General features: G+C 35.9%; 3 protein-coding genes across 11 annotated transcripts; all 3 read right to left on the bottom strand.

Annotated features, from left to right (window-relative positions):
• Positions 1 to 1,270: 1,270 nt before the first annotated feature.
• LOC133714151 (ATP synthase subunit O, mitochondrial) lies at positions 1,271 to 5,368 on the bottom strand. The gene is made up of 6 exons (XM_062140220.1): positions 5,168 to 5,368; positions 4,908 to 4,958; positions 4,216 to 4,459; positions 2,865 to 2,977; positions 1,784 to 1,870; positions 1,271 to 1,694 (listed from the first exon to the last, which is right to left on the bottom strand). The coding sequence occupies exons 1-6, from the start codon at positions 5,297 to 5,299 to the stop codon at positions 1,566 to 1,568; spliced, it is 756 nt and encodes a 251-aa protein (XP_061996204.1). The 5' UTR covers positions 5,300 to 5,368; the 3' UTR covers positions 1,271 to 1,565.
• A 1,283-nt stretch (positions 5,369 to 6,651) lies between these two features.
• LOC133714152 (uncharacterized) lies at positions 6,652 to 10,730 on the bottom strand. 9 transcript variants are annotated; one of them, XM_062140226.1, is made up of 12 exons: positions 10,295 to 10,730; positions 10,141 to 10,167; positions 9,571 to 9,637; positions 8,857 to 8,893; positions 8,545 to 8,598; positions 7,783 to 7,962; positions 7,495 to 7,669; positions 7,326 to 7,412; positions 7,182 to 7,221; positions 7,045 to 7,086; positions 6,906 to 6,962; positions 6,652 to 6,820 (listed from the first exon to the last, which is right to left on the bottom strand). In XM_062140226.1, the coding sequence occupies exons 6-12, from the start codon at positions 7,940 to 7,942 to the stop codon at positions 6,776 to 6,778; spliced, it is 606 nt and encodes a 201-aa protein (XP_061996210.1). In that variant the 5' UTR covers positions 7,943 to 7,962; positions 8,545 to 8,598; positions 8,857 to 8,893; positions 9,571 to 9,637; positions 10,141 to 10,167; positions 10,295 to 10,730; the 3' UTR covers positions 6,652 to 6,775. The 9 variants fall into 9 exon arrangements, with proteins under 9 accessions (XP_061996210.1, XP_061996212.1, XP_061996211.1 ...); XM_062140228.1 differs by having other exon boundaries at positions 7,783 to 7,924; XM_062140227.1 differs by having other exon boundaries at positions 8,857 to 8,887.
• Positions 10,731 to 10,750: 20 nt separating this feature from the next.
• Positions 10,751 to 18,366, bottom strand: LOC133714150 (telomerase reverse transcriptase). The gene is made up of 12 exons (XM_062140219.1): positions 17,855 to 18,366; positions 17,709 to 17,786; positions 17,562 to 17,627; positions 17,304 to 17,472; positions 16,400 to 16,824; positions 16,161 to 16,272; positions 15,481 to 15,622; positions 14,566 to 14,704; positions 13,140 to 14,354; positions 12,122 to 12,681; positions 11,591 to 11,863; positions 10,751 to 11,392 (listed from the first exon to the last, which is right to left on the bottom strand). Exons 1-12 carry the CDS (start codon positions 18,158 to 18,160, stop codon positions 11,119 to 11,121), a joined length of 3,759 nt encoding a protein of 1,252 aa, XP_061996203.1. The 5' UTR covers positions 18,161 to 18,366; the 3' UTR covers positions 10,751 to 11,118.
• Positions 18,367 to 19,012: the final 646 nt, after the last annotated feature.

Genomic DNA, 19,012 nt, shown 5'->3' with positions numbered 1-19,012 from the left:
TGAACCATCACAATTAAACAAGTTCGAACAAGAGCATGCCAATTCAATTGCTCAGTAAAATTGAACATCCACACACTTGAAAAACTATGCAGATTACAGCAACATTCCTACTGAGTATAACAACCAAAACCCCAAGATAAACAAGAAGTCAAATTTCAACTCAGCATTGTTACCCAAATTGCAAAGACAAATTCGAACAATCACAAAACAAAAATAGAATTCTACACTGAAAGTAGACTAATTTGTTCTTCAATGGAGCAACCCAGCAACAAATACGACAAGAGCCAATCATCAGAATCAGACCACGGCATCGCTGGTCCATCAAAAGGCGAATTCCTTAGCGAGTGCTCCGATACTCCATCGAGTCTTGAAGAATGATGTTACCCCTTTTGTCAATGTAGACCCCAAGAAAAAGGGCCCGTCTTTGATCCCAACCAGCATTCACCGGCAAAGAAGCTTCTTGACGCGAGTCACGACATCCAAGTAAGTTGGGTCTGACCCGTATGAGCTATTCGAATTCGACCATTCTGAGCGCCCCACCTGAATCATTGAGCCGCTGCTTCTTGTTCCATCTTCGTCGGGTTTAGAGTCGAATCGTACCGTAAACCCCGTAAACCGAACAAAACTGATTGAAATCTAGTACCCATCGTCGAATTCATTTGGGTACTGAAGAAATCCAGTACTCATATTCGAAACCAATACCCATCGCTTCAAATCCCTATGAATTTTACTGAAGAATGCAGAAGGAAACCCAATTTGGAAGGAAAAGGAGTTTCTGGGTTGGGATATTTTTGACGTTAACTGGAACTGTGTTGATCTGTTTGTGGCTATGTCGATCTGTTTTTTTTTTTTTCTAGAATGGACACGTGTCGATCAGTTTGTGGCTGAAGTCAGCACTCGCTAACCAGCCCTGGTTAGCGAAGTAAAGTCCATTTGTTACCAAAAATTTCATTTTAGTGTCAATTCTTTTATCTTAAAATTTATTTTAACTAATTTGCTATTTTAAGCTTTTAATATTATTCAATTTACGACCCCAAGTTTTAATATAGCCAATTTGCTACTCTTCCTCAAAAACTATTAAATCTCCATGTCTTTTTGAAACAAATGAAATGTTTTTCTAGTTGCACTAATTATTTTTTATATCTTTAAAAGCCTCCATAATTAAGGAGGCACTAGCATGTATGGCGAAAAAAAAAAAAAAAAAAGGCACTTGGAGGCGGCGTTTACACATTGCCGGAATCACCGCCATATGCACCAATAACCACATCACTTGAACAAGACAATGTACTTCTCTCATTGAATGAATCTTATTGAGATCAGAACTTGTCATAACTTCAAAGCACCAAAATAGGAAGACAAACAAAAACTGGCAAGTCTCTTAAACTGCCGAGAACAATTTCCTAAAAACGTTCTTTTATTTGCAGATTGATGTCATACCAATCATGTGGCTTTCCATCTTTTTAAACAACTGGATTCAAGCACCAAAATTAAACAATATTTCTTTCCTTCATAGAGCTTTGACAGTTATGTATCAGGAAAAAGGATTCTTTGTTGGCAAACACCATTTAGAGGTTGTCCCAGTGAATGGGATCCCGCAAGTACCTCTCAAACTGGCGTGCCCTAGTCTTGATGGACATGTCAAACACCTTCTGCTGAAACTCTACCACAAGCCCACCCATGATACTGGTATCGATCTGTCATGTCAAACAGAGAATCAAATTTCCATCCATTATACAAAACTTGTGCATTTAAGAGCAGATAAAAAGACCACTGAAATGCATACCTTCTGTTCAAGCTTGACTGTCTTCCCTTTTCCAATTAAGTCCTGCAGTGTCTCCTTCAATTCTTTCTCCTCTTCAGCAGGGAGGGGCTAATCAAAAGAGCAACAATTAGATAGTAATTTCATAAATCTACTGAACCAATTCAGATATACATGGTACATGATATAAGGGTCGACATACATTTCTACACAACACAATACACAGTCTGATCTTGGTAAGAATTCTACATATATGACATTCGTACTTCCATATTATTTACATCAATATTTTGTTGACCCAAAAGTTTTAACACTTTTTGATGCCAGATTGTCAATCTTGTTCCTAAACTCCTAATAACCTTTCAAACTTAACATACCAGACTAAGTGAGGAGAAAACATTATTATTGAGAGACACATCTAACTTGTGTATATACACAATACTGATTTTCAAATCAACAGAAAAAAAAAAAAAGACAAAACAAGACACGAAAAAGGTATACTGTTAGAAGCGAACAGCTTACTGAACTTAAGGCTAGTATCAAGTGACACAGTGTCATTTGAACCAAGATTTGATTGTCAAAAACTCGATGGTATGGGAAAATAAGAAGAAAAAAACTGCCACACACACAAAAATAACACCATCAGCACAAGGCTATAAAATATAAATAAAAAATATAAAAAAATAAAAATAAAAAACTGTATAGATAATTTTAGCGCTTGCCTCCTATGCCGCCAAGTCCTACCATTTCAAAGACAAATCCGACCAAAATTGCAAGATAACATTTCTACTTCTCAAAATAAACTTATACTGGGGTACAATTCCCAAAGAAAAAAAGTTGCATCAAATAAAAGAAAAGCCAAATAATGCACTCTTTAAATTATCAAAGTAAATGCCAACTAGATATTATAAATATTTATCATTTGCATCTAGTGATTGCATTACTGACGACTACCATTAGAAATATGACAGAACATCAACTGAAGAGATCAGAACACTTGCCCAAATAAAAATGTTTTTTCCATCCTCTTTTGGGTTAGGCATGTAGGCAGTATAAGTTATAACCATTAGAAAATGAAGTTTACTTCTAAAGAACTACAACTTACAATGACAGATGTCACAATAACTTTCACTACTCCCTTATGTGCCATGGTCAATTCCACAAATCTCTTCGCTATGGTATCAATGTTCCTTAGCCTTCCATTCTCAGCCAAGACGACTACAAAAAGAAATTTGATCTATAAATATAGACTTTTAACTGGAAAATAAATAAATAAATAATCGTATGGTTAAAGAAACCTTGTGAATTACACACTGAGTGCAGAGATAACGTAAAGAAACATAGTTTTAAGAACATAAACTCGAACATGATAAATTTTGTTGGTGAAGTTAGTTATTAAAGCCATAAGAGCATGTCTAACAATGGGATCTCATATCAAACAAGATCCCTAAGTCACTATTCATCCAAATTGAGGGTCTCATAACTCTTTGCATTGTAGAGCCCTTGGATTCCCCATCCCAGTAAACCAGACTCTTGATTCCTGCTACAACTTCTTGTAACAGTAAGGGCAACACTCCACCATAGAGTTTGTTTTATTGAAATGCCCTAAATCTGCAAACATCAGAGGCTCCATTTCCAGGGCAATGCCCCAATATTAGTCTCAGGAATGAATTCGGATCTGCCACCAGATCCCTCTCCGTATCCCTCTCCACTCTCATCATCAGAACACGAGCATAATAACCCCTCAAGAACATCTAAAACAACACAAACACTCAAACGGATCACGCCGGAGCAGGGCAGAGGAAGATGGTGGAAAGGTCTGGAAGGAGATCTTAGCCAGAGGAAGCGCTAGACGCCAACGTCTCCCTCGTATGTGGCCTCATCAGCATCTCCTCCCATGGGACTGCTAATTTTAGCTCATGTCAGACCAAGTCTCCCATGTGAGACCTATTTTAGACCAAGTCTCCCAAGTGCCATTCCTCCCTGTTAGACACTTGATGTTGCACTGGGGTGCCAGAATATGGATTTGACCCGACTCATGTGGGGATTCCAAGACATGCTAAAGCACAATCAAGTCTTTCCATATATTGCAGATGATCATATCCACCCAATTTCAAATACATGCAGACATATTCTGTCTAGCTACAGATGATAATAATAACAAAGGATTTCAAAAGTGAAGGCGTTATGCAGGGCATTTAGTCCCCACAAAGGAACCTCGGAGTGAGGCTAAATGAAAGTACATTAATCTATTTGTTCAAGCCTTGAGATATCCCAATTGATGATTACTAATTGTTCTCCCAAATCCTTCAAATAAGGAAAAAAATTTCAAAGAAAATAACAGATAATTTGGGGTAATTACTGAAATAAAAACAAGAAGATGAAAGCACCCCAAAACAAAAGCATTGAAATCACAGAATATATAAATGTCAATGAAAAAAAGGCAGTAATCATACGCAAGAAGTTCTTTGTAATTTCTGAAAATTTAGCTTGAGCAGAAATATCTTCAATTGCCTTCTTTCTAGTATCTGCACGCACTGACAAATCCTTTGCGAACTGAGAAAACGTAGGACTTTTCGTCATTGCCCCAACAAAGTCAAGAATCTCAGACTCAACCTTGTCCAAGGAATTAGTTTTCACTGCAGCAATGTACAAAGCAGAGGCATAGTTCCCAGAGCCCCCAAACAAAGCCAAAGGCACCTAGCAAATCATGGTAGATTTAATCAACATCAATCTCTATCATTGATAATGAAACAAAAAATCTTTAATGTATAAACTCTGACAAACATTTTTCCTTTTCCTTAGCAAGGATGTACTGAATAAATAACAGGCTTTTTTTTTTTTTTAATAAAGAATATAGAAACCTAACAATACTTACGATACAGGCAAAACAGTGAATTTCATCAGTGCAGTAAATTACAACAAATATGATTAAACTCCAAGATTAAAATATCACGTATCTAGTTTCACTAAAGCTAAAACAAGACCCGATACATCAAGTTAAAAGCAATTCGGTAATTGATGCAGGATAACAAGCAGCTGTGGCTTTTCTATGTACAAAAATCCAAGATAAAAATTCTTTTCTTTTCAACTAAAAATGTGAGGGCATGTAAACCGATAAGCCGTTGAAGCCAGAGATTTCAATTACCTTGACCTTCACATCCTTATTACCGGGAGCAGTGGAAAAGTTCCTCGACAACTGCAAACACAACCAGCAATTCATCAATTCAACCATACTTAAACTAAAGGACTCCAAAGAAAATAATTCATAAATTCATAATCGAAAATCTTTCTCCTTCAAAACATCCACGGATTCTCTCATAATCAGATAACGAAATGCAAATTAAAGCACAGTAAAGTAAAGCGAAATCGGAGATAGCAAGCAAACTAGATCGGAGCTCCTTGTACCTCGGAATCGGAGAAAGTAGGGCAAAGTAGAGCGCGGGGGGCGGCGGAGGCATTGGCGGCGGAGATTGAATCGGATTTGAGAATCTTGGAGAGGAGAGGGAGGCTCGATCGGATTCGATTAGCGAATGCCATTTTCAGGAGAAACCCTAAAACAGCTGGGGAGTGGGGAGCTTCCAAATGTGACCCTAAGAAAAGAAGATAGTACAACAAAGTGAGAGCAGTGAGAAATGGTAATAGTCGAAAGGTGCTGATCCGGTGTGTTACTCAGACGAAAGCAGGAAGACTGGAGAACCAATAGAAACCTGCCATGTGTTACCAAGAAGAAGTTTTCAACATTCACCCAAAATTTGGGTCATTCAACTTCTCAATATTCTAAAACTATCACATTAGTCCCTCCAAATTAATCCCTCACATACTTTCATAGGGCATCTCTCTCTCTCTCTCTCTAAAACATATTACTGTCTTGAATCTTGATCGAGATATGCATGAGCTTTCATCTCATTTAAAAGTCATACTGGACATGAGTGTAACATGATGGCTCACAAAATTGGTCATTTTGTTATACATAGATTGAGTTTAGTTATTTGGTTGAAAAAGCTAATGAATTATATTCAAGATGATTTCTCATACTAATTCTTAGAGGTTTGGCTATGTCCCTCATATAGTCATATATCATGCTTTGCATCCTGGTAATAACATGGGTGTGAGGTCGAGTTTTCCAATTTAATTGGACTCCAGGCCTCATTTAAAAAGATAATAATTAAAAATTGAAAATTAATAAAAATAAATAATAAATAAATAACTTTATGAAACATAACTCCAACACTTTCGTGAGTTGGTCTCGTTATCTGTACAAAATTAGATGAATTAAAGTTAAATCCTTCCATCTTCATCTTTAGCAACAAAAATTTGACTATTATATACGGTGTGAAGTTCTCATTTAGATAAGTGGATTCATAAACAAAGAACTCAAAGCCAACAGATTGTGCAGTTGGAAGTTAAACCTAACAAATAGGAAACCGGCAATCAATTTTAGTTTTCACCATAGCCGTCCGTTTCTGTTGAGGCGCATAATGAAATGCATATGTATATCTAGTTAAACTGTCTCATATAAAGTCTAGTATATTGCATGATCTGTTTACATGGCTTCCCCATTTATCTATACTAGCCTTCCTGCACGCGCCATGCGCGTGCGGGAGGGCCGCGCTCGCGCGTGCAAATTTTGTTTTTAAAAAATACATTTAACATAAGCACACTGTCGCTCTCTTACTATGCGTGTGCCAAATTTAGCTCAAGAGTGCAATTTAATTTCCGTGTTGCACATTAATTACCTAACTCTTTCATATGCAAATATTATACTATAGTGTATATGCATTTAGCAATTCATTAGTAAAAAACATAAAACCGTATACAAAAATATGCATTGATATATACAAATATGTATAATTTTAATAGCCAAAACGTAATGGGAGGCCAGGGCGTCGCACATTTAAGTGTACTTATTATTGGAATTGGTTAACTACCACAAAATAAAAACATACTTATTTAAAAAGAAACTTCTATACATGGCTATATACATATTTGTTCAATAAAGTCCACATGCTCCAATCAACTCCATCTCAGCCATCCATTTGTCAACCGTCGTTGCTCAAACTACAAATTTAGAGTAGGAAAAATAACAAAACATAAGATAGTGTCTATGATTCAATTGAAGGTATCTATTAAGTTAAGTACGTACCATGAAATTAGATAATTTCCTTATTGCAACACCCATGCTCCAATTATTGGAAGAGTTCTGTAGTGAAAAAAAAATATTAAGTTCTTAATTCTATGATTTGTCCAAGTATAGCATATGAATCAACTTATTGTATAATCACCTTTATATTATGCTTGAACTCCTCAAAACGCTTGATGTAGAACTGTTAGAATGAACACATAATTATTGTGAGGAGGCCTCATAATGGTCCAATATCATGCAACTTGCTCTTAAGCATCAGAATTGAAATTTAAATACCTTAGCTAAAAAGTTGTTCTGTTCACGATGCTTTCGCCTCCTGCTCATCCATATTCAATTTTTTTTTTTTTGAAAAAAACACAAATAATTTGTTAGGACTATTGAATGCAATAAAATGATCAAATTATAGATCATAATGAATACCTAATGCGCAAAACTTTTCTCCAAGTTCGTTTAATTTGATAAATATCTTGTGTCATCAAATCTCTACGTGCGTTTTTGTATCGCCAACTGTAAGAATTTCAAATGGTGACAATTAAGTAAATTATTATACCTAAAAGGAAAAAAAAATACAACTTTTAAGATTACATACTGTGCATGCTTCTTTTTCTTCCACTCTTTCAAAATTAGCTCACTAAGATAAGCGGTGTTCATTTTTACTGATTGTCCCATCCGCCAACCAGATGAAAACACGGAAACACGTCTCCTAAAGCCCTCGTCTCTTTGGAATTTTTTCTTTTGTTGAGGGCACCTATTTCGTACCTTTCCTACAAATAAAAAGAATTACACAAAATCAAAGATTGTAATAAACTTAAAAAAAAAATGCAATATATCAAAATATATGTAAGTTTTTCTTCTTATTTATTCGATGATAAAGTACCTGCAGCTTGTTTTGTTATGTTGCTTGAGCTAGTTTCCACCATTGGACGCTTTCCTTGAGCTATTGCACGTCGCCGTGCCAAATATGTTTGTTGTTGTGAAGAACTCATTGGCTGTCGCCGTTGTCGATCTCGGGCACGTGGCTGCTCCATTTTGTCCATTAGTCGTTGGGGGTGTATTTCTATAAAAAATAAAAAATAAAAAAAAACATCTTGTGAGCGTTTTTCTTCAATGAGGTCCATATAAGTTCAACCAAACCAAAACAAACTTGAATCCAGAGATACATGATTACAATGCACAAATTGAATGCAATAAAAATAGTACAAATGCTGATAGAGAACATATATCTCCCTTGCTGATGTACAAAATAGATTAAGTATGAGCTTAGCATTTAGTTTATGAACTTAGCTTAATTCAAGAAATAATAAACTATGAGCATATGTTTAATTTAGCTTATATGGACCAATAATAAACTTAAGTATGAACTTATTATTAGTGTGTGGACCAATAATAAACTTATAAACTATGACTAAATTATGGCTAATAGTGTTGGTCCATATAAGTTTATTATTTCATTTGTTCTTAATTGGCTAATTGAAAAGTTTGTTCTCTTCCAGCTCTCTATCTCAAAATTAAATTTTTTGTTTTTAAGCTTAAGCTAGGGCAGGAATAAGAAGTAAGACGATCAGAACTAAGACGATTAGAACAATACCTCATTTTGGCTAGCTACTCTTTTTCAAATTAAAAAAAAGCCAAACCATACCTGGAATATAAGAAATTTGACGTTATACAGTAATTCCTCAAATATTCAATATTCCTGAAAAGCATAGACGAAACAAAACAATTAGATAGGAAATCCCAAAATCAATAAACGAAATACTATAATCACCCAATTAACAATTTCTTTCACCCTGAATGTTGATCTTTCAAAGTCTGTACCGATTACCAAAATGACAGAAGTATAAGCTATAGAGTTTAGGGATACTCTAAAATTGTAGAAATCGGTATAGCCATAAATTGTTGAACCAAAAGTACAAACTATAAGGAAAATTAAACAAAAAACCAATAGACTTACCTCTGTGCACCCCTAAAATTGCATTTCAGACCTGAACCTAACAAAAAGAAAAAGGAAAAAAAAAAAAAGGAGACTGTTAACTACTTTGTAGAAATTGCATTAATAGGAATATAAGATATAGGATTCAATGAGGTCCATATAAGGTCAACCAAACCAAAAAAAAACTTGAACACAGAGATACCTGATTATAACATATATATGGAATTCTAAATAGAGCTTTACTTAAGCAAGGTTGCTAGCTAGGTGCAGTGCTATACATGCTCTTTGAATCACAATCTTATAAAATACATGAACCGCCTAATAGATGGAGAATAAAAAAAAAAAGAGCAAAAAATAAGAAAACCACTCCTGTACATTTAGTTTCTGTTCCCAGAACATTTATTATCACTGAAGCCATTATGAACATTTAGTTTCTGTTCTCAAAAGCCAAAACTAAATGCAAAAGAGTATTATAGGGCATCAGAAAATAAACAACAAAAAGCAAAACAAATTGAACGTATTGAAAATTTGCAAAATTGCAATTAGCATAGTTACTTAAAACTTCCACACTACTTTTCCTTACTTTTTCTCAAGCTTATGATCTCATCCGGCTAAATTTAGATGAGTAAATTCAGTCTAAAAAGAGAAGTAAACTTAATTTCAAGCTCTTGCATGGCAAAAATCTAAATTAACTACAAACTCATGGAATCACTTAATCCTAGTACGTCAATTTACCTCAACAAAAAGAGTGGACTCTACAAACTGAAGTTTGAAAGAGCCTTGTTGCAATCCACCAGTATCCCTGAAAATATTGAAAATTCAAGCATTGTGGTTAACCAAACAAATCATGCTAAGTTGAAACCCATTTGAACTAAAATTCTAAACTAAAGAATTGATGTTTCAGAAGTGCTCATAATCATACTATACGTCTATTTGATTGTAGAGTGATACAATAGAAAGCAAATTCAGAAATCCAAAATTGAAATCAATAACAATAAGCCTATTAGACGTCTACTGCCAAACTTAAGTACAAAAGAAATACAACATTATAGAGATGTATAATACTGCAGTTAATACAGTTGAACAGGTGATTCCTAAACAGGTTCATTTATAGAACAGATGGGTAAGGAAAAAAATCGAAGGATTCAAAATGAACACGGTGTTAATCACTCCTGGTTGTTTGAAACAAAAGAAAAGGAAAAACTGAGCATCAAACACATCTGAATAGATACAAATGAAAAGAATAGTTAAAACCTAGAATTGATCTTAAGGTAAATGAAACCCGGATAATAGATTTAGGGATACCTCTGTTCTCAAAAAGTGAGCCACTTCCTGCCAGAAAACCATTACCCCAAGAAAACCCAAACCCCAAAAATTAAACACAAACCCATCAAAACTCCAAAAGTGAATATGAAAATCAAAATCTGAAAATTATCCAATGACAATTATTATGTCTGACCTCAAGTGAATATGCAAGATTCTCAGCGAACTTGATTATAATTTTCTCCTCCTGTTTGATTTTGCTCTGCTCCTCTTTCTGTATATATGAACCGTAAATTGAGTGAGGGGTGAGTACTAATGTAGCCATATGTACTCAAATCAACTATCATCACGTCGTCTGAATCTTCGTTTGTGTTGAGATCGTGCGCCATGACAGTTCTCTCTCGTCTGCAGATCGTGTGCGCCTGCGAGCGATCCGTTTTTTCTTTTTTCTTTTTCTTTTCTCTGCGGCACAATTCTGTAGTTCCGTATTTATATCTTCTTTCATCTTTCTGGTCTTTTACAGTAATAACCCTCTTCATATCTTTTATTTTTCTGAACTTTATATCTGTAGTGGGCAATTTAGGAATTTTAAAAAATTGGTGAAGCCTTTGACACCAAAAAAACGCCTCCAATTATAGTAGTAGAGATTTGTACCAAGACATCTATCAAACCTAATTCAATTCGCAGTAAATTCTCCAGCTCTGTATTCAATCCACAACCAGGCAAGCCAAGGCTAAAAACAATTTACAATGGAGGTATGTGATGTTTCCGTCTACAAGACACACGAACTCTATTACATTGTCACAGAGGTGAAACCTGACTTGTATCTGTAGTGATGGATCTCACACTTTGTCATGAAACATGATCCACAATTTAGTCCGTAAATCTGTGCAAAAACGCAAAATTTTATAGCATTGCAGTATAACATAACATATCTAAGAGTATAAGGATCGTTGATAATGCATAAAAGGGAGATGAGAAGACAGAGGGATGGCCTATTTCAGCACCTCTCAGAATCTTCTAATACTTGATCTTCCAAATTACAGAAGAATGTGATCTATCAACTGCATAACTTAGCTCAGAAGACACGCAGCCCGTTATCTTATGATTTAACAACTTGGACTTCAATAAGGAGAGCAACTCCTTATACCGTGATTGTTTTCTCTTCAATACTTGGATATAAGCATATAAACCAAGCCATTCAACTTCTCCCTTTTCCAAATGAAGAATTGGGCTGAAGTTAGAGACAGTATGCAATGAACACATCCTTTTCTTTATGAGCCGGTGCATGTACCTAAATAAAATACAACAAAAAGAACATAACTCTTCCAACAATGAGAAAGAAAAGTAGACAGCTTTATAAGGAAATTCAAGGGGTCTCTCAATGATTAAAGTTCAACCAATGGCCAAAAAGAGAGACTTAAAAGTTCAAATAACAGACATGCAGAAAGACTGTTTGCAAGAGATAAAAGACACAGGAATTGGAGCATACCTCAAAGATTTTTGGATACTGTAAGCGTAAAATCCAAAGTGAAATTTGCAGATATATGATAAGTCACGAACATAACAATGGAACTTCATTGCACATAGCAAGAATGCTTGGTAGATATTTAATCTCACAACAGATGCTGAATTAATGTGGGAATCAAAGAATAAGGGATGACACTTAGGTCTCATGTAGTCACGCAACTTTCCCTTAAAATGGCGACCAGGTTTGCCTTGGTAGTGGACAGTAACAGTCGAACTTAGATGGTTTTTCAAGTACCTGATAAATGAGATGAAACAAGTTACTTGAAGAAACAAAAGCAATTCAAATCATGAAGGATTAAATATCTTGATAATATGTGTCATAAGTTACTCAAGTATAACAAACATCCAGCAGAATTTTAACACCTCACCAACAGGTATTCAAAACAAACATTTTAGACATGAATGATTTATGCACATAGTTTTCAACATTTTTGGAAGTTATTATTAGGCCCAATAAAATCAAAAATAAAATTCAACATAGATGGAATTTTACTTCGTATAGTCTGCCTGAACTTCAAGTGTGCGAGAATTGATAAGCAAGCCACTCCATCGAATAAATAAAATGCCATCATCACCACTGTAGACCCTGTTTGATGGCAGGTTTCCAATATCAAAATTTACACAGAACTTTTTCTCGTTCATGTAGCAGTTGTAATCCCGAAATCCTCTTTGCAACCTGGAGAAGAAGCTGGCAGCCTGCGCCTTTGAGGTTGAAATGAAAAGAAAATCATCAATAAATCTAAGTAGAGTATATCTAGAAGATGAGGACATTTTATCCTCGCTGCTACTCTCTGCAGCAGAAGCAACTTGAAAATCATGTCCTCTTGATAAATCTGGAATAGAAGGTTCCCAAGTTCTGTCAAGAAATGGAAAGATCACATTCTGATCAAGATGTCCATAGTATAATGAGCAAAGCAAAGTTGACAAAACGCTTCCTTGAGGAATACCGATACGTTGCAGATAAAACTTTTTATCCAACTGCAGCACATTGCGCTTCACATGCTCATTTAGATTAAAAAATAGCTCCTTCTTCTTCACAGACCTGCTGCACTCCTAAGCATTAGAAAGCAAAAGTATAAGCTAAAGCTAAGTTTCCCTTGATCAAAACAGAACAAGGGTTGCAAATCCATTAAATGCTGAAGAAAGTTTGAGCAAGTACACAAATTTCATCCCTTTCCCATGAGATGTATACTAAATTTCAAATGTTTCTGTAGAAAATTTGTGTTTCCTGAAACACAATCTTGTGTTTAATATTATTTCAAGTGATATAAAAGTAAAACTGAGCAATTTATTTTGCTTCAAGATAAGCTATACAGATGGCTTGGATTAGTTAATACATATATACACAAAACGGCACAGTAATTGTACGGTATTCTTTTCTTCTTCTTTTTTTTTTTTGGCAAAGTAATTGTACCATATTCAACAGAAACAAATTAGTGTATAAAATATGGTCAGGCACTTTTCCAAAACAACCAAAAAAAAAAAGAAAAAGATTAAAGAAGCAAACAAACCTGATTAACAAGGACACTACGTAATTTAGACTTAAATCTTGAGCCAGTATTTTGATCTAGAAATGCACGGTTCTCATGAATCCTTAATGAACCCTTGTTGAAAATGACATGATGAGACTGCTGGAGAAAATATTCATCTGCTCTTATAACATCTTTCAGCACACCAAGCAGCTTATCCTGGTCAACAGAATCAAAGGCTTTTGATACATCAGAGACAATGATAAACACATCAGGTATCATAGTGAATCCACTCTTCATGCCAATTAGAAATGGGCACAACTTTCTGTATACATCATTGTAATCAAACACCGATGATCCTAATTTCCCTGTCTCTTTCAGCTGCATAGCTTTTAGAACAACATGTGTATCACGAAGAACACGATTCACTGACTTGAAATGCTCAAATCTAACCTTTCTCCTATGCAGTTTCTTTCCTCTAAATATTCCACTAGACTGATCTGCCAAACAGGACTCTTTCCCTGGCAATTTTGATGGTGCTTTTAAATTTGCTAGCAACCTCACTCCATATTCTTTTGGACAAATCCGGAGCTTTGAAAACCCAAATGATCGTTTCCTTATAATTCTTCTAGTTGTCGCATCATCCAAATATTGATAGCTCTGATCCATGCAAGTGACAATGGTCTTATTCTTCACCTTCTCCCAAACTGACTTCCGGTAGTAATATACATCTTGCTTCCCATGCTCACTTTCAGTGACATAGAAATTGGCTTGCAACAATGGCACAACTACAGATGAAAAGAACCAATAAATCCAACTTTCTAAGAGTTTTACTTTAACAATATGTACAGCATCATTCAATGTACTGGATCCCTTTTGAATGTCTACACCTTTTCCATCCGCATGTTTCGGTGCCTCATTATTCATGCAGCAGAAATAATGTTTATTTGATAGAAACGGGAACCTAGACGTTTTCAATTTATGCATACATTGTTTTAAGGAAAACCTTTCAAATCTTCTAAGTCGAATGAACTTTGAAATAGTTCTCCTCAAAATTCTCCAGTTAGAAGGAGTTCCTAGCAACTCAGGAGGAACAATACTCCTACAAACAGCCCATATAAATGACTCCACCTGACTGTTCAAGCAGTAAGACTTAATTTCCTCAGAGAAAGATTCACTAACTTCTGGAGATTTATTGCAATGGTCCGCAGTACAACACTGAGATTTCTTGAGTACATTGTACTCCCACTTTTCTCCCTGAATGTGAAAGTAAACATGGGGAAGGGGATAAATCAGGAATTATAGAATATCTGGATACTAGAAAAGTTAGCAACATGTATAAGCTAAATTTTAAATACAACACCACATTGCCTGAAAATATAAAGCATGGTCCTGAAGAGACATGCCTTAGTCAATGGCATGCCTCTTAGACCATCATAAGTCACAGTTTCCCATATATAATACTGACCTCAGAGATGCAACCACCGCTTTTGATTGTATTAGGATTTACAGTTCTAACAACACAATGCTTTTCCAGTAATCTCACATGATGGCCATACTGTGCTCTACGTATAAGAATTTTAAGCAACTTAACAAGCGAGTGATATCTGGAAACCATAAACAAACAACTAAAGTTAGCGAACAGGAAGATACAAACAGACAAGAAATTCTAAAAGAAATAAACATGGCTTAAAACAAAGATTCCAGACCTAAGACGACCATAATGATCTAATAAAAAGACTCCGGCAAGCACACACACAACAGATTCAAGCATTGTGACAACATATATGAAAAAACAGTTGAAAAGAAGGTTCCAGGCCTATGATGACATTAACCACCAAAATAATTACTACCACGTATATAATTCGGCATAATAGGAAATCATTAAAAGAACCTCAAGTACATGTCATCAGCATCTCTATCCAAACTCAAGTCCCATCCAGCTTACAGACGCAAAACAAAGGGCATCACAGAAAGATAGCAAATACTCTTTCCTTTGCTCCACTGCTGTCATTTACTTGGGACAAGGCTTTTCAATTAAACAGGAAAAAAAAAAGAGGACAGTACTTGAGGCATATCTGTTTTTCTTTAACTCACACCATGATTACTGCACCCTCTGCTCAAGAGAACTAATAGATGGATAAAAATAAGTCCCAAGACTGATTACTAGCTAGTTACTGAAAGGTACCACGAAAATTTTCAATACTTGAATTTCGTTAAAAGTACAGATTATAATGCGAAGGGTAACAATTCGAATTTGCTAGCTAAAGCACAGAAAGCAGCAACCAAATTACAAAACAAATCACAGTTCACAAATAACACCATAAAATGCAGAAGTATTTTGCAACACCAAAGTGTTATTTAAGTATCACAAGCTGCTTACAGGCATGCAGATCCCATGAGACAAAGACCACTGCCATTGGGACATGTCTTTGACAGTGCACTTTCTATGTCATATATGCCAAAAATACTCTGAACAAGAAACTCTGAACCAACAGAATCAGGCTTTACAGAATTCAGCACATCTAAAATCATTAAGGACAATACATTTATTATCGTAAAAAAATAAACAATAAATCAAAAATGAGGAAGCTGCAGTAACTCATAAGTCTATGGAAAGAAACAAAGTAAAAACTATTTTTCTTGGATAAATGTTATCATAGGAAAAAAGGAGTACTCTTCGGTGCATAAATGCATCAATACATTAATGTAGACCAACTCCATGTAATGGTAGACCAACTCCATGTAGTGGTGAACTCATCTACCATTGCATGGAACTAGTCTGCCACTACATGGAGCAGATCTACATTCATGGATGCGTTAATTCACTGTAAACTTTCCTGGAATAGAATAGGACAATGCCATTCAGAATCAGCATTTGTCATGGCAATCAAGCATGAATGATTACGTTACGATTTATGTCTACTTGTAGAGATAACATTCACAAAGATGGAAAGGCACATATTAAAACATAGACAACAAAATGCAGCTGCCATATAAAAAAACTCTATATATATACATGTGTGTGTAGTTGTGTGTACCAAATCATGGACAAAAGGATACGCTTTTTAGGAAAGACTGATGAAGAAGATTCCAAATTGAAGAACAAGGATTTCCTGTCTATTTGAGCACCATTGGAAACCTTTTGGGCAACTTGGAACCCCAAACAATTGCACTGCCATAAAATAGAACTTGAGAATAAGTACATACATATTACAGAACAGAAACTTGAGTAAAGACCTTCAGCCTACAACACTTTAGACCAAATTTAAATACAAAAATTGAGAAGTTTGCCAAAGCACCTGTTCATAATGTCGACCTAAGCTCGGTTTCAAGGAAGACGAAAGCCTGCCAGGTAACCATTGTTTATCACCGACAGTTGTTCTGGAAAGACCCTTAACACCAGTTTCTTGCAAAGATAACTGTCTGCGTTTCCTGCAGCGCTGCCAACGAAATGGTCTTGAACGCTTTCTTAGATTTTCCAAACTCTCTGTAAGTTCCTGATTTAAATTCCCTTCATAATCATTGGTAAGCATGCTGGTTGCTGATGTAGATGCTTCAGAGAAACTTATATGACTATGCGTAAGCCTATAATTTTCACTATGGTTACAGCAGCCATTGCAGGTACCAGAACTCGAGCTTTCTCCAATGCTGACTGAACTCATGAACTGCTTTTTCTTTAACATTGGGTGAACATTATCATCTCTTTTCCTCTTTTTCCGTGGTCCTGAGACAAAGTGAATTCAATCATGCACTGGTGCTTTTTTACATCCTTTAAGGGGTATGAGCAAGCAAAAATAAACAGAATATCAAAAAGGCTATAAGGAATCAAAGAGATCAAAAGAAAAGAAGTGACTCCTAAAAAACACACTGTTGATGTTTGAGTAGATATAATAACAAGAAAGATAGCAAGAGAGCATTATGAATAAAAACATATAGATTATAAACACACATTGAGTAAGAGCAGATCAAAAAAGAATCTGGCATTTTGAATTCCATAAATCATGAAATGATGACTGAGGAATATGATGAAAGATCCTATGATCAATTGGTGAACTCAGACAATTATCTCATTATTAATGTTGTAGCTATAATTCACATCTCAGAGAAAAGAAAATGTATCCTGTTTTCCTTATTTGTGCTACATATTAGAATTAGATGACTACTGAAGATAATTTTTTTTATATTAAAAATTCAGCACATTACCACATGGAGCAAGGGATGACGGTTGCCGTTGTGAATTCGGTGTGCAATAGAACCTCTTACGACATAAGTCACTAATGGGAGGACCTGTCACCTGCTGGTGTTTCTTATCCGGAATTCGCAAAAATATCGACGCATTCTTTAGTAAATAAACCATGATGCCATCGCCAACCTGCCATATAAAAACTTCATCCAGTAATTCAAAATCCCTACTAGTAATTCATGCACATTATGAAACAAATCAATCTATCTGTTACATACCCTTTCTAAGAGACGACACCATGCCGAAGAAGTCAGAAGTTCCACAATGGCACTTGACTTGTCACGCTGTCATATACAACCACCAAATATTATTCACATTGAAATTCCAAGATTCTCAAAAAAAAAAAAAAAAAAAGGGTACTTTACCTTATCATAACCATTGCATAACACATTGGAAGACATAGATTGCTCCAGCATCGTCGTTTCGACGACTGCTCTAACGATCTGAACCAAATTAACATCCAATTATATACAAGAAAACTCAAGTGAAGCAAGCATGGGTTAGGAGGTACCTCAATTTGGGACCAGTGAGATTCAGGGGAGAAGCGAGTGATGGCGGGCGCGTTTTCGGAGACGACGACGAAGCACTTGTCGAGGAGAGAGCGGTAATCGGAGGGATCGTCGGGTCGGAGGAGAAACGAAACGGCGTCGGGGCCGGTGCAGCAGCTGAGGCAACGGCGGCCCTTGCAGAAACGACATTGGGCGTTTGGAGAGGAGGAATGAGGAGGGAGTAAGGAGGTGAGAGTGTGGGCCAGAGTGCGGGCGCGGTGGTGGAAGAGGCGCCAGAGGACCTGCGGAACGCGGCGTTTCTTCATCATTTTCTCGGAGACCGGCGACGAACTCGGAGAGGGTCTTTTCCACTCTTTTGGACTGTGGTGGACTTGAGAGAATGGCTCTTCGAATTTTTAGAGGGAAAAAAGTGCGCTTCTTTTTTTGGTGGGTGTAATTGTAATTTTGACCCCACATTTGTTGACCGGAAATTTCATTAACCCTTCCCAAATACGGCTGCGCTGCACTACGGGGCAGGCGGAAAATATTTGCAATGCAAATCGGTTTGGATTTGCGTGTTCAAATTATCTCTTATTTGTATACACGGTGCGCGCGTTTGGGCTACGCCGGCGTAACTTACGCCGAAGTGGGACCGGGAGACGTGGCAGCATCCTCTCCGCTCAATTTCAAATCAAGGACAGTTCTGTAATTACATGGCAAACTATCATTTATTTTTTGCATAAATGATAATTAGAGATTATTTTAATATTTGAACGGTTAAATCAAGAATTTAGGTAGCTGAGCGTATGCAAATAAGAGAGAGTTTGGACACACAGTTCCAAATCAGTTTACATGTAAGTATTTTTTGGATTTTAATCAAGACACATAGTACTCGACGTGATAGACTAATAAGCAATTTTGATGAAAGTTAACAGTCCTATGATCAACCATTTATTTGTTTCATGTAATTGAATGAGTAAACGACTTTTATTTATATTAATCTTTTATATATATGATTTTTAAAGGTTGATCAATTTAACTTTTGAACGGTTAAATCATGGATTTAGATTGCCGAATATATGCAAATAAGGGAGAGTTTGGATATACAGGTCCAAACCGGTTTAAATATAAGTATTTTTCATCATAGATTTAGATTGCCAACTATATGCAAATAAGAGAAA

The sequence above is a fragment of the Rosa rugosa genome, chromosome 6 (genome assembly GCF_958449725.1).
Source record: "Rosa rugosa chromosome 6, drRosRugo1.1, whole genome shotgun sequence".
Classification (NCBI taxonomy): Eukaryota; Viridiplantae; Streptophyta; class Magnoliopsida; order Rosales; family Rosaceae; genus Rosa; species Rosa rugosa.
Note: the sequence above shows the minus strand (reverse complement) of the source record. Positions and strands in the feature narration are given on the sequence as shown.

Bases quoted from the DNA above. Each gene is read 5' to 3' on its own strand.
- LOC133714151 (XM_062140220.1), bottom strand. From the start codon at position 5,299: ATGGCATTCGCTAATCGAATCCGATCGAGCCTCCCTCTCCTCTCCAAG. The intron at 4,460-4,907 runs GTAATTGAAATC...ATGATTTGCTAG, and splicing joins ATAAGGATGTGAAGGTCAAG to GTGCCTTTGGCTTTGTTTGG. The intron at 2,978-4,215 runs GTATGATTACTG...TTCTTTTTGTAG, and splicing joins AATTACAAAGAACTTCTTGC to TCGTCTTGGCTGAGAATGGA.
- LOC133714152 (XM_062140221.1), bottom strand. From the start codon at position 8,023: ATGGACCTCATTGAAGAAAAACGCTCACAAGATGTTTTTTTTTATTTT. The intron at 7,670-7,782 runs GTACTTTATCAT...TTTTATTTGTAG, and splicing joins CATAACAAAACAAGCTGCAG to GAAAGGTACGAAATAGGTGC. The intron at 7,222-7,325 runs GTATTCATTATG...ATGGATGAGCAG, and splicing joins AGAAAAGTTTTGCGCATTAG to GAGGCGAAAGCATCGTGAAC.
- LOC133714150 (XM_062140219.1), bottom strand. From the start codon at position 18,160: ATGATGAAGAAACGCCGCGTTCCGCAGGTCCTCTGGCGCCTCTTCCAC. The intron at 16,825-17,303 runs GTAATGTGCTGA...ACTTTGTCTCAG, and splicing joins GTCATCCCTTGCTCCATGTG to GACCACGGAAAAAGAGGAAA. The intron at 12,682-13,139 runs GTTTGTTTGCTT...TCTAATGCTTAG, and splicing joins GTAGTGTCCTTGTTAATCAG to GAGTGCAGCAGGTCTGTGAA.